The sequence below is a fragment of the Vitis vinifera genome, chromosome 3 (assembly GCF_030704535.1).
Source record: "Vitis vinifera cultivar Pinot Noir 40024 chromosome 3, ASM3070453v1".
Classification (NCBI taxonomy): Eukaryota; Viridiplantae; Streptophyta; class Magnoliopsida; order Vitales; family Vitaceae; genus Vitis; species Vitis vinifera.
Window position 1 is genome coordinate 954,184 of NC_081807.1, and position 16,384 is coordinate 970,567.

At 35.4% G+C, this 16,384-nt stretch overlaps 2 protein-coding genes across 4 annotated transcripts; one reads left to right on the plus strand and one right to left on the minus strand.

The window, feature by feature from the left end:
* Nucleotides 1–4,576: 4,576 nt before the first annotated feature.
* LOC104878534 (stemmadenine O-acetyltransferase) lies at nucleotides 4,577–6,081 on the minus strand. The gene has a single exon (XM_010649089.3). It carries the CDS (start codon nucleotides 5,990–5,992, stop codon nucleotides 4,703–4,705), a length of 1,290 nt encoding a protein of 429 aa, XP_010647391.1. The 5' UTR covers nucleotides 5,993–6,081; the 3' UTR covers nucleotides 4,577–4,702.
* Nucleotides 6,082–12,627: 6,546 nt separating this feature from the next.
* LOC104878521 (L10-interacting MYB domain-containing protein) lies at nucleotides 12,628–15,936 on the plus strand. Of its 3 annotated transcripts, XM_010649066.3 has the most exons (4): nucleotides 12,648–12,842; nucleotides 14,355–14,448; nucleotides 14,634–14,975; nucleotides 15,107–15,936. In XM_010649066.3, the coding sequence occupies exons 2-4, from the start codon at nucleotides 14,389–14,391 to the stop codon at nucleotides 15,716–15,718; spliced, it is 1,014 nt and encodes a 337-aa protein (XP_010647368.1). In that variant the 5' UTR covers nucleotides 12,648–12,842; nucleotides 14,355–14,388; the 3' UTR covers nucleotides 15,719–15,936. The 3 variants fall into 3 exon arrangements, with proteins under 3 accessions (XP_010647374.1, XP_010647368.1, XP_010647380.1); XM_010649072.3 differs by lacking the exon at nucleotides 14,355–14,448 and having other exon boundaries at nucleotides 12,628–12,842; XM_010649078.3 differs by lacking the exons at nucleotides 12,648–12,842; nucleotides 14,355–14,448 and adding an exon at nucleotides 12,849–13,021.
* Nucleotides 15,937–16,384: the final 448 nt, after the last annotated feature.

The window sequence follows — 16,384 nt, forward strand, 5'->3', positions numbered from 1 at the left end:
GGTCTAAGGTATTCAGGCACCTCAAATTGGCTATAGATGATGGCAACACTCTTATTCTACTGTTACTTAAATTCAAGTACCTCAGGTGGATAAGATTCCCTATTGTTGTAGGAAATTGGCCTTGCGTTATCTCAAATCCTTTAAAGTCCAAGACTTCGAGTAACTTAAAATTTTGAAAAGCAGGTTTGAGTTTCTCCAAATTTCTTATCCTAAGTTCATGAACACATAAAAGGGGCCTGATTGTGAGGGGCTCCCCTCCTCATGTCCCTTTTCCGACCTGGACACCTTGACCATCTAGTACAAGTGTGCAACCTATTCAGATCATTTTGTCCGGACTACGACCAATTCCATCTGACACCAGGCAAAAGAAGGCCATTTCCCCTTACAAGGTCAGACGGCAAGGGGGGTCGGACCCCTGAAACAGATAGGGCTATCCAATCAAGTCTTCAAGACTTGCAAGCATGCGTGATCATTCACATCTGATATGTGAACGGCTGATGAGACGTCTTCTAACCCTCAAGTCCATGTCAATTAATTGCTGCACATAACCCCAGACCATCAACAGGTTGAGAAGATAGGCGGTTGCACAGTCCAACAGCATGGCACGTCAATTGATGACACCTACCAACAACCCAAAACTATAATGATTGTCCTACAAGTAGCTGGGCAATCATCATTATAGAAGAAAGTCAAGGTGCCAAGTCAATACTATAGTGGTAGACTCATCAACACTATAAAAACCCTCTAAAAAGCACAAATGAGGTATAAAAATATATATGCATTGACCCTCTCTCACTAAACAGCTTGAGATATTCTTGTATGACTTAAGCTTCGGAGGGACGTGCCCTGACCACCTGTCCGGACATTCTTTTGTGTAAGAAGAAGTCCACCTAGTTCCATTATTTCTAGGTGGATTCTTTGAGAAGCACAAAAAATGGAGGAAAGTTGTCTAACCTCCATAAAGTTGGATGAACTTGACTCTAGTTGGCTTAGAACCAACATTGACATCATCTGTGGGAACGACTGAGGATGTCAACACCCTCTAAAAGTTTATCATTAGCTATAGGTAACGAAGGCTACTTTGATTGGTGAGAGGGCATGGAAATACGCCAGCGCAAGAATGATTGGTAGATGTAGTCTCTAATCCACCAAACAAGGTGACTCAAGAAAGAAAATGAAGAATTGCGTGCCCAAATGTCATCTGCGAGCCCCTCTCAAAGCCGACAACCCCAAAGCCAGTGAATGGCCTCAAGACATACTGATGAGGTGTCTTTCCATGGGAACATAGAATTCCCCTCTGGCAATCACACGATGCGGGATGAGGAGGAGCTTTCACCAACCCGCCAAGTGCAGTTGGACGAAAGCTCCGAATCTACCCGAGTGTCAACAAAGAGGAGGCGCGACAGGAGGTCACGTCTATCTGACGCAATGCGAGCCTGGTTGGGACCTCAAACACCTGGCGTAGAGGGAAAAATATGCATAATAGAAACCCTAGAGGTCTGTCTGGGTCCATCAAACACAGCAATCATGTCGAAGTGGCCCTCCCATCGGCCAAAATAGCGGCAAGCTGGGACCCCAGCAGATCGGGCTCCACCCGATTCCATCAGCCAGCGATTGGATGACATGCTCTCCAAGTCGTTCGACCCTCACATTATTAACTATGAGCCCTCAAAAGGGTTCATAGTACCAAAATTCACGACAGATTGTCTTTTCCAAATAAGGAGTCACATTTAGGGTTTTCTTTCTTATTTTCTTTACCCTTTAAAAATAAAACAAAAATAAGTGGCGACTCCAAGTCTTTCCTAAAAAAAATCAAATTTTCACCAAATAAATAAAAAAAAACGAGTTTCGCCATCAAGTGGAAACGCATCGAGCGAAAATACGGGGTCCACACTTCTAAGAATCATCATCGAAAAAACCATTGTTGCTTGCTAAAAACTTCATCCTTTTAAGGGTTGTTTTATTGACAGTTGTTAAAAATGTCATTTTTAATGGGTTTTTTTAACAACAATGACGCTTCTAGAAGTGTCATTGTTTACTAGCATCAACCTTGACATTTTCTATAAATGATCATTGTACAAGCCCCATTGCTTGAACTCTTGCTCAACATTGACCCTGTAAAAGCGCCAAGAAAAAGTGTAAGCATCCTTGTATTTTTCTTGATTGTTGACATTTTTTAAGCTCATATGATGTGTGATAAGTGCTAAGATGGAATTAAAAGTATCATTTAAAAATAAGTTATTGGACTTATTTTCATATTTATTTTGCACATTATGCTTAAATATTTTGAAATAATAGAAAAAAAATGAAATTATATACTAATTAAATTATATACTGTTAATTAATATATCTCCAATATAAAGCTCGTGTAGTAAGAATACTTGGATTACTTCATTACTAGCCTTGGATCAATAGGGTGCATGCAAAGACAATCATAGAGGCTCTCTAAATTTACATAGTGGAAGCATCTACATATTAAAACAATAAATTTAGAGAATAATGTTATGCATGCGATCTAAATGTTCACAATTTCAACCAATGAAGAGTCAATGCAGATCTTGAAAACTAGTAGATTTTCCATTCGATGGCTTTGTTCCTTAAATTTTGGCAAATGAAAAATTGGAATAAAGGCTAGGGTTTCTCTATTTGAAAGAGTGAATAACAAGGGTTAGAGTATAAAGCCCTCAGCCTTAAGATGATTTATATAGGCTTGTCTATAAGCTTAAGTGACTTGAATTCGTCTTAAGTTTGAGTTACTTAATCTAGTCCATTAGGACCTAATTAATTAAGTAGACCTATTAGGTTTGAATTAATTAATTAACTTAATCTAGAAAAATCATTCACAAGTTTTTATGTAATCTTGCATATTTACTAAAATATCATTATGTGCACATATGAATAAAGAATTCAATTATATCTTAACAAATGTATTACCAAATAATATAAGTTCGAGCAAGGACCCCTTGCAACTATAGAAAAATAGTGGTTTCCTTAAAATCTAATTCTGAAATTAACCCAAAATCCCATTATAAAGAGTTGATTACACCTTAGTATGTATCCGATGATATTAAAACAAAATGCTAGAACTTGTGCCCAATACCTACTATCCACAATCCGCACACTTCCCATAAACTAGGGTTCATAATTTAACTTGCGTCCCTACCATTGGGGTAGACAACATCTACACCTCCATTATTGCAAGTTGTCTTCTTTTGGAAGAGAAAAAAAGAAGGAAATTTTGAAATAAGAATGATGAGATGTCTTTCCACTAGCCTTAAAAAGTATAAATAGAATATTTATTGTTGACTATTCCAATAACATGCATAGCATACGCAAATAGATTATTTGTTATTGGTAAATAAGTTATTTTTAATATCTTATCATGTGTTTTGAACACTAATTACCCAAAACACCAATGTATTAAAGAAGGATAATTCCACAGGATCTTAGAGGTACCATACCCCCCAAAAAATATGAACTATTTGAATTTGCATGTTTGAAAATAAATTTATTAAAATTAACCAATAACAAGTTTTAGCCTCTTTGTTTTCATTTTTTTACAATAAATTTCTTATTTTTCTCAAAGAAATGTGAATATAATTTTACCTTTCCTTTTATTTATGGTAAAAGGAAAAACAATATCTAAATTAATTTTTATTGGATAAATTAATTAGAATGAAAACTCAAAGTATTATCTTTTTTTTTTTCTAAGAATAAAGAAATTTTATAAATATATAAATATATAAATATATGCATGTATCTTTGATAATAAGTAATTCTTTGTATTTTCTCGTTTGATTACAAAATATTAATATTTATTATCTTGTATTTTATTAATAATTTCATATTCATGTATTTAAAAAATATAGGTTCTATTTTAAATCAATGGCTTTCATTTATTTACATAATATTAATATTTGTTTGACACAAAGGAAAATAAAATTTCCTATAAGTTCTTTTCTTATGACTTTTCGTTTATTTACATTTGATTATAAAATATTAACATATGTTTGAAAGAATAGAGATTAATAAATTTACATTCGTGCATCTTTGATAATAAATAAATTAATAATAAATTTATATGCAAAATATTTTTTTAATATTTTATAAAGAAAAAATTTGAAAAAAAAGGTTTATCTTGAAATTAATAAATTCATGTCATGTATTGTTGATAATAAATAAATTAATAGTAAATCATATTTATATTTGTATAACTTTGATGGTAAATAAATTAATTATCTTTTATAATAAATAATTAGTAATAGATTCATTTTTATTATAATAATATTATATTCATTTGATATTATAGAGAATGAGAGTGGTAGTTGTGAACAGTACACTGAGTGCTCATACTACATTAATGTTGTTTATGAAATCCATATAATCTCTAAGGGTTGTGATGAACCTCAAACCATTTGGCCACACACTCTCATCTTCTCATCTTCAAAATGAGATGTTCTTGTGGGGTTACCTCCCTTTTTTAGGGTTCTTCATTAGCATGCTTTGTTTCAGCAGAGAAAAGCGGGTCTCTTTTTTTATTTTAATTATTAATATTTTATTTTTAAAGAACAAAACATAATACTAGTTCAATTCATATTTATTATTATTTCAAATGGAAACCCAAACACCACGGATCCATCCACCCAAAATCTAGACAACTTGGAAAACAAGCACAATGCACGCCTAAAACTAAGATGGAAAACTAGACAGAGGAAGTGAAGGCCAAAATGTCGCCATCTTGCTGGAGCTGAAGCATGTCTTGTTTGTTCAAGCCCACCCATGCGTCAATTCCATCACCACCTTCACCGTCCAACAGAAAAATTTGGTCAGCAGGAAAATGAATTTTACTCACCCAAACTGGCTTCCCCCAACCAAAATCGGCTTCGTGGAAAGACAGCCTACTCCAGCTACTGAACAGAAACACATCTACTTCTTCGTCCTCCATATCTTCGTGTAACTCATTCCTGGATTTTATCACCGTCGAGTACATATCCTCGCGAGGCATTGCTGCATTGGATTTTGTGGCATCTCTTAGTAAACCCACCAACTCCTTCAAATCAGGCAACTCCCCGTTGCTATCGTCCGCCGTGAATCTGGCTTTATACCTTGTAGTGAGGTTTCCACAGCACAAGGGCGGTAATGGTGGGACGATTTTTGGGCGCAAGTTTATGCTGTGGGAGGCTAGAGAAGTCCTCAAGCGTCCATGTTTTGCCTTGCTTACACCCATGAGAGCTCTCCATATCAGGGCTGTCACCACCGCCACCCGTGAAGGCTCCCGTTGGAAGCTGGGGTCATGAGCTCTGGCCTTGAGGGACGATATTTTGGCCCCATCAAACACAAACCTCCTGGTCACGACCTTATTCGTTTCAGAGATTTTCGGGGGAGGCCTTGGCTTCAGCATAGGTAAATCATTCTCCGGGAAGAAAGAAGTCAAGCCGAAAGTCGGAAAAATTAATTTACCTACGCCTTCTCTGCTTGCAGTAGCCCAAGCGGTGACAAAGCTAGCCGCAGTGAATCCATCAACAACGATGTGATGAATGCGAACTCCAATGACTAGTCCTCCGCAATCAAACCTGGTGATCTGAATCGATGCTACGGGACTTGTTGATTGTCCGCCTGATAAATGAACCAGTTGGTAGATCATCTCATCTCTCCTGCTTAGAAGTTGACTGAGTTGGCCCTCTACTTTGGCCTCCAAATACTCAGCCCCTTCGTCGTTACAATCAACCGAGTGACTATCTTTGATGTATCTTCCTGCTAGCGGGTAGAAAAGAGTCAGGGTCTCTGACAGTGATGTCTCCAAGCGGTTTCGTCTTTCAACATCTTCACTTCTGCTGCTGCTGCTGCTCTCGGCAGAGTAGTAGTAAATAGCAGACGGCTTGGCCGTATATGTAAATAGTTGGTCAATAGGGGATAGTTTCAAGGTCCGGAGGTGAGATGGCGTGGGAGATGATGGTTTTATCAGCTTGGTAGACAGCATCTGGACCTTCATTGTTGCCTTTTGAAGAGAGAAAAAGGAAAGGGAAGAATGATACTGGTAAAAATCCTTCAGCTTGGATGTTTAGGAAATGGTTTCTATGGATATATAGAGGGCCACGCAATAAGATATATCCTTCTACTTGTTCTGTCGTTGACTGTTTCTTATATTTATATAAATATATATGGGTTATGCTACGGTACCGAATAGCACTTTTTGGTACCATACCCATTTTTTTGGGCTAATAGGGTAGAGACACATGGCATGCTAAATTAAAAAAAAATAAACAAAACCACTTCTTCAGGTCACCCAATTGCCATGGGAAATAATCCCATGCAACACACATTGTTACATTTATTACATTAACCAATAATAAATTTGTTTAATGTAATTATTTTGTTTAGGAAATCTTTTTTATGAAACAGAAAAATAAAGAAAATTTTGAAAAAATAAATTACAGTTTATTTATTTTTGTACTATAAAGTGATTAAACCCCACATAAAAATTAAATTTAAAATAAATTAAAAAAAATTATAAAGAATTTGGTGATATAATTTATAAATTAAGGAAAAGTAAATTTAGTTTATTTTAACATCAAATAATTTGTTGACAAAATTTGACGAATATTTGAAGTGTGAAAAGCAATATAATTGGTTTATGAAGTAAAAAAAATGGGAAAACTAGAATTAAATTTTATAAAATATATATTAAATTAAAATTAAATTAGTTGTGTACTAATTATTAATTGAGAATATATGATTAAATTATTTCTTAGCTTTTCAAAAAAATTGGTTGAAATATTGAAAATACGAAAAAGTTATAATTACTAACAATATGGAAATCCACACCCCTCACAGATTTTTTCATTTGGAATTTTTCGATCCATTTCACACCCTCAAAATGTACTGAATTTCTGAGTATTTTTGGATTTGGATTTTTCCGCAAATCATTTGATCATTTCCTAAGTGTAATGAACTTATTTAAACTATATCCAAGTCATATTAAGTCCCAAAAAAGTTTAAAAACTTCAAACAAGTGAAGAATTGGGAGGGTACAAAGCATGTGAGAATTCCTCACATTCTTCGTACCCTTATGAATTTTTTAGTATTTTTGGATTTGGATTTTTCCGGATATCATTTGATTACCTCCCAAGTGTAACAAACTAATTTAAACAATATCCAAGCCATTTCGTACCCTTATGAATTTTTGAGCATTTTTGGATTTGGATTTCTCCGGAAATCATTTCACCACCTCCTGAGTGTAATGAACATATTTAAAAAATATCCAAGTCATATGAAGTTCCAAAAAATTTTAAAAACTTCAAACAAGTGGAGAATTGGGAGGATACGAAGAATTTGAGAATTCCTCACATTCTTCGTACCCTTTTGAAATTTTTAGTATTTTTGGATTTGAATTTTTTCGGATATCATTTCACCACCTTCTAAGTGTAATGAACCTATTTAAACAACATCCAAATAATATGATATCCCAAAAAATTTTAAAAACTCCAAAGAAGTGGAGAATTGGGATATTCCTCACATTCTTCGTACCCTTGTAAATTTTTGAATATTTTTGGATTTGGATTCTTCCGAAAATCATTTCACCACCTCCTAAGTGTAATGAACCAGTTTAAACAATATCCAAGTCATATGAAGTCCCAAAAAATTTTAAAAACTCCAAAGAAGTGGAGAATTGGGAGGGTACGAAGAATGTGAGGATTCCTCACATTCTTCGTACACTTGTGAATTTTTTAATATTTTTGGATTTAGATTTTTTCGGAAATCATTTCACAACTTCCTAAGTGTAACGAACCTATTTAAACAATACCCAATCCATATGATGTCCCAAAAATTTTTTAAAAATCCAAAGAGGTGCAGAATTGGGAGGGTACGAAGAATGTGAGGATTCCTCACATTCTTCGTACCCTTGTGAATTTTTTAGTATTTTTGGATTTGGATTTTTCTGGAAATCATTTCACAACTTCCTAAGTGTAACGAACCTATTTAAACAATACCCAATCCATATGATGTCCCAAAAAATTTTAAAAAGTCCAAAGAAAAGGAGAATTGGGAGGTTACGAAGAATGTGAGGATTCCTTACATTCTTCGTACCCTTGTGAATTTTTGAGTATTTTTGGATTTGGATTTCTTCGGATATCATTTGACCACCTTTTAAGTGTAACAAACCTATTTAAACAACATCCAAACCATATGATGTCCCAAAAAAATTTCAATACTTTATACAAGTGGACAATTGGGAGGGTACGAAGAATGTGAGAATTTTTCATATTCTTCGTACCCCTGTGAATTTTTTAGTATTTTTGGATTTGAATTTTTTCAGAAATCATTTCACCACCTACTAAGTGTAATAAACCTATTTAAACAACACCCAACCCATATGATGTCTCAAAAAATTTTAAAAAGTCCAAAGAATGGGAGAATTGGGAGGGTACAAAGAATGTGAGGATTCTTCACATTCTTCGTACACTTGTGAATTTTTTAGTATTTTTGGATTTGAATTTTTCCGGATATCATTTGACCACCTCCCAAGTGTAACAAACCTATTTAAAGCACATCCAAGCCATATGATGTCCCAAAAAATTTTAAAAACTCCAAAGAAGTGGAGAATTGGGAGGGTACGAAGAATGTGAGGATTCCTCACATTCTTCGTGCTCTTGTGAATTTTTTAGTATTTTTGGATTTGGATTTTTCCGGAAATCATTTCACCACTTCCTAAGTGTAACGAACCTATTTAAACAATACCCAAGCCATATGATGTCCCAAAAAATTTTAAAAAGTCCAAAGAAGTGGAGAATTGGGAGGGTACAAAGAATGTGAGGATTGTGAATTTTTGAGTAATTTTGGATTTGGATTTTTTCGGAAATCATTTCACCACCTCCTAAGTGTAATGAACCCATTTAAACAATATCCAAGTCATATGAAGTCCCACAAAATTTTAAAAACTCCAAAGAAGTGGAGAATTGGAAGGGTACGAAGAATGTGAGGATTCATTGCTAGGACGAAGAACGTTTATTGAACCTTGCTATTAACTGAAGTAAAAGAGTTGACTTTGGAATTTCCTTCAAATTTTCAAACTAGACTGCAACTTCATTACTCATCATTACCGTTTTTGCTTATACCCAACAAAGGACTCCATAGACAAAACTATCCAATGCTTTGTGGCAACGGGTTTCATGGTGAAGTCTGAAGAATGACAGAGTAATGGGGAAGTGGAGGAGAAAAAAACACAGCAATAAGGCTTCCAAATGTCTCCATTCATTTCAGTCCATGCTAGAAAATGGCATACGCGCCATGCAGATGAGGGAATGGAAAAGATGACAAGGAGATCGGGTAGAGGGTAAGGTAAAAGTGGGTAGTTATGTGGGGACCATTGAGGGTGATTGTGTGCATGGGACTTTATGTATGTAGGAAAAGGAAGGAAATGAGCCAAAAATGAGTATTAGTGAGAGAAATGGGTATGATGGGTAAAGGTGTGAGAGAAATGAGGATGACCATGCATAGGGGGATTGGTGTTGAGTAGAGCCATGGGTAGTGAGAGAAAGTGATAAAAATAGGTTAGTGATCTTGTTCATGGGTGGAACGGATGATGGGGGGTAGTATGAGAAATGGGTTAGTGGGGTGGTTGGGGAAGATGAGGATATAGGTGGTGAGCATGGATGATGATGGGTACAATGGGCATGAGATGTGAGAAAATGGGCATGGTGATGGGTATCAGAATATGAGAGATGGAATGGAATGGTAGAAACGTTTGCAAAGGTTCGTGTGGCCATGCATGGCCATGCAAAAGTGGGGGAATGAGTTTAATGGGTATTGGAAAGTGGGTATGAAGGGTACGTGATGTGGAATATGGACATTGTGGGTTTGATGGGTATGTTCGGTATGAGGTTAAAGGTGAGAGCGTAGTGATGGGTTTTACAGTGGAATGAATGAAAAAAGTGATTGAGAAGTGGGTTTATAGGTATTAAAGAAATGGTAATACGCATGGGGGCTTATGAAGGATGAGGTGGGTAGTAAGAACATGGGTATGGTGATGGGAGCACGATTGTTGTGTGCATGAGTGGGTAACGGGCAGCAGGTGGGGTAAGTAAAAATATATGACAAACTAGTGGGTGTTGAGAAAATGGTGACCAGGTTCAGTTAGCATTTCCTTCGTTGAGTGCTTAGTCATGCTCTAAACCATTGAGAACCAGAGAACAATCAAAGCCTTGGGTCGACTCACAACACCATATATGATAGGTGACTTGGCATAACGGGACCCATAAGATTGGACTCGCTCATTGATAGTGGAGTCAAAACCCGATAATTGGTGCCCAAAATACTCAACCATTGTTTTTCCAATCCCATATCGAATTCTTCTTCTCCAAAGCCTCCAAATAACGTTAACAGGTTGATCCTCATTACTGCTACCATTTAGTTTCTTTTCATCTTCTAACTCAACTAGGTTCTTTATTCTATCCATATTCTTGGCCTTGAAAGAGGGTATAATATGTAATCCTTCACCTTTTCCATTTGCTTCAATGACTGATTCATTCTTTATGAGGGAGTACTAATTAGCCATATTTTTATGAGGCAATTCTCCATTCGGCAAGTTCCTTTCAGGTGCCCGAATTCTCTAAGTACATCCATTTCTATACAGCTCAAGCTCTTTGCTTCTCATGATGATGGGCACCAAATCAGGATTATTAGCATGATAAATTGAGCAGAATTTCCGTCTGAAACTGTATTCCTTGTCCAAGTATCTCCCGAAGACTCTGATGTTAAGCTCCTTCAGAAGTGCTCCAATCTAGACGACCAACCCAAACATGATACTCACTCCAAAAACACTAGAAACGAAGGATACAATGAAAGAAAATAGAGCATGCACAAGAGGAAGTAATACTGTTAAATCTAGCTCTCTTTCATGAAGATCAATGAGATTTAAAAGCTGGTAGGAAGTTTTGAGTGGTTTAACATGAACAATGGCATAACCATCATACAACTCATACAAGTGAAACAGAGACCAAGCAAATAGAAATGAATAACAGGCTCAACACATTCAAGCGTCAAAATAAACATTCAAATATCATCAAGAAGCATGGCATGACTGTGAAAAATGGAGAACCTAAGGTGTGAGTTAGTTAAACCTGAACGATTCCCCTCGAGCAAATGTTGCTTGGTTTACAACAAGTTGTAATCACCCTCCTCTATTCTTCGTTTCCTCTGTAAAGACTCTTTTCCAGAAACCTCTCCTCTTGGATCTCTTTTTCTCTCAACTGTTTTTCTCTTTCTCACCAGATGATTTTTCTCTCCTCTCATCTTCCCTCTTCCTCTCAGCTATCTTTTTCCTCAAGCTTCCTTCTCTTTTCACAACCCTCAAGGTCCTCACACCAAGAAGAACCGACTGATTTCTCACGTTTCTCTAGCTATCTTTTTCCTCAAGCTTCCTTATCTTTTTTTTACAAAAATATCTCTACCCCCTTCTTTTCTGTCTTGCCTCCCAAGCAAAAAACAACATCTCCACCCTAACAACCTCTCTATCTTTCTCTATAGCCAAAAATACGTTCCTTTGCTGAATATTCCTTCAACACATGTCTTTTCCCCATTGCATCCTTCAAACCACTAATGTGATTCTCTAAAGACCAATCAGGAATCGACACGTGGCTACCCAAAATTGTGACTATGGCCAAAATTAACCTGCCAAAAAGATACCCAAAATGGGGTCTACAATGATATTCTAATATATTATTTACTTTGAAATATGATATTTCTGGATATACATATCTTATCATATTTTATCTTACCAAATTAAACTTAACCTTAAAAAAACCAATTCAGCATGGCTAAAAGTTTAAGTTCAACCCTCCGAAACTTTAGCATTCCTCTTAATACAGTAATGAGATTCTCCTTCAAAGACAAAGAAATGAATTTCAAGAGTTGAGAATCAAAATTTTCTCCATCCCAATTACATAAATGTTTCTTCCATTGATCCTAAAATATTTTTAAATAAAGGTTTAAATACTTAAAATAAATATTGAAATAGTGAAAAAAAATATTAAAAACCATTAAAATAAATATTTGCATATACGGGAAATTTTTTTAGAAGAAATAGGGTAAAAATCATGAATTCTTCAAAAGCATAATTATAACAAATATTTTTAATTTTAAAAAATAAATTAAATTAAAGAAATTCCTTTTTAAAAATGCAAATTTTAGAAAAATAAATTTTATTCTATTTCTTTAATTGCAATATAAATTTTAAAATATATCATATTGTTTGAATGGGATCTAAATTTGGACCATAAAAAAATCATATTAAATGAAATAAAAAACTATTTGACATAAATAAATATTATAAAATAAATAAATTATTTTTTATAAAGAAGTCAATAAATACATCTATGTAAAAAATATCGATTTTATGCAATTTATTTTTAATTTTTGGAAGGAGAAACGATGGATTGAATAATTCCATTCAATTTTAAACTTAAAAATCGCAAATTACGAAAAAAAAAAATTTGCACATATATTTTATTTCCAAGGATTGCATTATGCCACAATCTTGCCATATCAGCATCTTGATGTGGGGACCAACTGACGTGGCAAGGCTGAGATGGCAAAAGGATGAAAAATGCCTCCAAATAAAATCATACCAAGAGGGCCCACACCGTTATAGTCGTTATGCCCGTTAGCTTTATTTCCGCCCCTTCTCGTCGCCCTAGGGTTTATTCATTTCCGGCCCCTCTTCGTCTTCCTCCTCTTCTCTAGTTTCTTTCACACAATTCTCATTTCCTTTTCATGGATATTAGCGATCGTACCCAATTACATTATCCCAGATTCTCAGAACGGAGAAATTGATCTTCAAAACGGTGCGTTTTGTCATGCTTTTTATTTTCCCTCATGTGCGGTTTGGTTGCTGAGAAATGGTGGGAAAGGTGGAGAAAAGAAACGAGAAGGTGGAATCTTATACATCCGATTCAACCCCAATCAGTGGAGGATTCTGATTCTTCATTTTTTTCCCCGCCGTTTCTCAGAATTTAATAGGATTGTAATACCATTGTTTTCCCTTACTTTTTTTCTCGCTATTTGTGTTTGATTCTATTTTATTGTTTTATGTTTTATCTGAATTTTGTTATACCATGTGGCCTTTAAATCATGATCAAGCTTGTTTAATTTTCTGTAAGCTCTGTTAGAATAAAGGGAATTTGGTAATTGGAGTTTGTCGATGAAAATGTGTCACCTTTTGGCGTGATGGCTAAACCATGTTTGGAATCCAAAAATGATATTACATTTAGATATTTTTTTACCAATGAGTTGTTTACAAAGAACCGCCTCTGAATCTTCAGGCCACAGCAAATTTTATTTGGTAACCTTGTGCTGTTATGTGGTCTATTCGGAGAGGGGTACTACAATGTTTTCCCAACCGCCCACCCGAAGTTATTGTCTGGGTAGATACAGAGATAATGCCCTTGATTTGGGAGGGGAAGCAGAAGCATAGCATGCCCTATGTCCGTCAGAGAATTATTTGGTCAAGAAACCCGGGAGACGAGTCATTCTTTGTATAGGTTTCATTTATGTTAAATTTTCGGTAGTACAGGCTGAGGTGGTAAAGTTTGTTTCATGGCCCTCGAAATGTGATTTTAGGGCATGGGGTGGGAGTTGCACAGGAATCTTGGAAGGGACTGCAGATCGTTGATTGTGTATTTGATTAGTTTTCTGTAGAAAACAAGGAGACATTTTCGTAAGCAGTGTCATATTTACTGATGATAACTTTTGCTTCAGTGAATCTCCACAACAAAATCTTAGTACATTTGTGATGGTGATGTTTTGTCCATATGGGGTGATGCTTCAAAAATGCGCTTTCCTTCCTAATAGAACAAACTCTTTTCAAGTAGAAGGATTCTGTTTTTTTTTCTTGCTTATCTCTTGGCAGCAACCAAACAGATCATGGTCCTCCAAGTGAAAGGAAGTGGTTTACGTTATATTTTATGGCATCTTGCTTTCTATGGACATGCTAGCTTTTCACATCTCATTCCTTATTCAGTGTTTATTACACAGATAAATACTGCAACAATAATAGTAGATGCCTTATCCATCCCTGTACAGACACTTGTTGTTACTTGATTTAGTTCTCATTGAAGTTAACAGTGCCTAAATGATAATTTTTGAAAAATATCTCTCTGGAAAATTGCTGCAGTTTAATCAAAATAATAATGAAAGTTTCACTTGTGTGAATCTTATATTTTCTCTACCAATGAGCCTGTTACATGCCTTGGAGGAATCCATGTAGCTTAAATCCAACTTGAGGTTATGAGCCTTATTCATTTATCAATCGCCCAATTTTAGGTATCAGTCTTATATTGAAATTTAGCATATTTCAGGGGTTGGGTTTGGGATAAGTTGGATTTGTGTACAATGACTTCGTGTATGTTTGGAAGCAGTTTCAAGGAAGGACTTCTGACAGAATATTCAACGGTGATTTCCTGTTTCATGTTAGAAGGCCTAAAAGTAGTTCTTGTTTGAAGTTGCATTATGAACACATTCTTTGAGCCTTTTGTTGTCCTTTATTATTTCCTTGTCAGGAGAAGACATTGGCTCTCAATGTTTCAAGCTTTTTATTTTTAAAGCCTCACCTTAACTCTGGACACTTGTTACTGTAGATGGATGGTGAATCCAATCAATTTGAACGAAAGCAAGAACGTTTGAGGACAAGGTGGACAGCATCTCAAGATAAGATATTTGCAGACTTGGTGGTTGAGCAAATTCAGCTGGGGAACCGATCAAACAATGGTTTTGACCAGAAAGCTTGGAAGCATATCCGCGATCAGTTCAATGCACAAACAGGTCTCAACTTCAACAAAAAACAATTGAGGAAACACCTAGATGTTCTCAGGACACGGTATTATAATCTTAAGCCAGCTTTTGAGCAAAGTGGCTTTTATTTGGACCAATCTAATCATATGATAATGCCTGAGTTTGAACTATTGGAAGACCTCACTGAGGTATGTCTTTCCATTGAAGCATCCTGTGTTGTTGCTGTGTTTATTTTGTCTGCCTCTTACAACCATGCCCCTTGTTACATAGGTTTTCAGCAAATCTTGACCTCATGATCTTCTGACAATTGTACTAACAGGAACACAGTAAGCCTGAGATGCTGAAAATCAAGGATTGTCACATATATGACCAGCTGTGCTTGATATTCAATGAGCCAGGGTTGGATGGGAGATATGCTCAGTCTAGTCACTATGAAGGTTTGGAAAAGAACATGGAAGCACTCCAGAATACAGGCTTGAAATCATCTCCTAGAAGTGCAAGTATGCTTGTTGGAACTGTTGCACAAACCATGCCTCGTCAAGATAATGCTCCATCACCAGCAGCAGGTGTCAACGTGAATGCATCGGCAAATGGACTAAAGAAGCGCCCATCTGAGACACATCTCAGTCCACGACATCATGCAAAAGACCAGGAAAGATTGAATGGGATCATTGCAGAAGCTATGTTAGAGATGATTTCAGCTTCAAAGTTAAGGGTAGTTGCAAGAACTCAGGATAACAACCAATTTTCCATCACCAATTGTATCAAGGCATTGGATGAGATTCGAGGCATTGATCAGAGCCTGTACTTTGCCGCATTGGATCTGTTCGACAACTCCAATCAAAGGGAGATATTCTTGTCTCTTAAATGTGAGAAGCGATTAGCATGGTTGCAAGGAAAATGTAAAAATGCTTCCCCTATTTTAGTTTGACGCAGCGACTCGTATCTTATTCTAACATGATAGATACACTTGGATTAGGTTACCTAGGTTGGCGCATTGCTCTTGCTGTAGTTGTTGGCTATTTTGTTAATGCTAATTCTATTAGCTTACGTCCATGAATGTCATGTTTCTATACAATTTAATCAGAAGTCATAGTTCATATGCTTTTTGTGAATACAATAATACCAAAAAGGATTCAATTGCCCTTATTATTATTAGTTGATTTGGGACTGGTCTGTATATCCACTGATCTTAGTTGCTACTTGCTGTGTAATTTTGAACATTGGTTTCTTTTCCCTGCAAAGGTGGTTGGTTGGTCTTTTGTTTTATATTCTCCACTTGCTTCACAGTTGACCCCTGAAAAGAAAATTCTGGATATTATTTAAAAAAATTGTGGTATTTGTGTTTTTTTACTTAATTCTAAATAAAACCTTAATATTTAATAGTATTAAATATTAGGTTGTTTGTTTTTGTAATATTTTATTTCTAGTAAGTATAAAAAAGTAAAGAAAAACTAATATATTATTTTTTCTATTTAAAAAAAGTTACATATTTTAGTTTTTTTCTATTTAGTAAAAAATTTATAATAAATTATGAAAAAATAAAAAAATAAACAACCTAAATTCTTAAAACAAATTGATTTCAATAAAAAGTCAA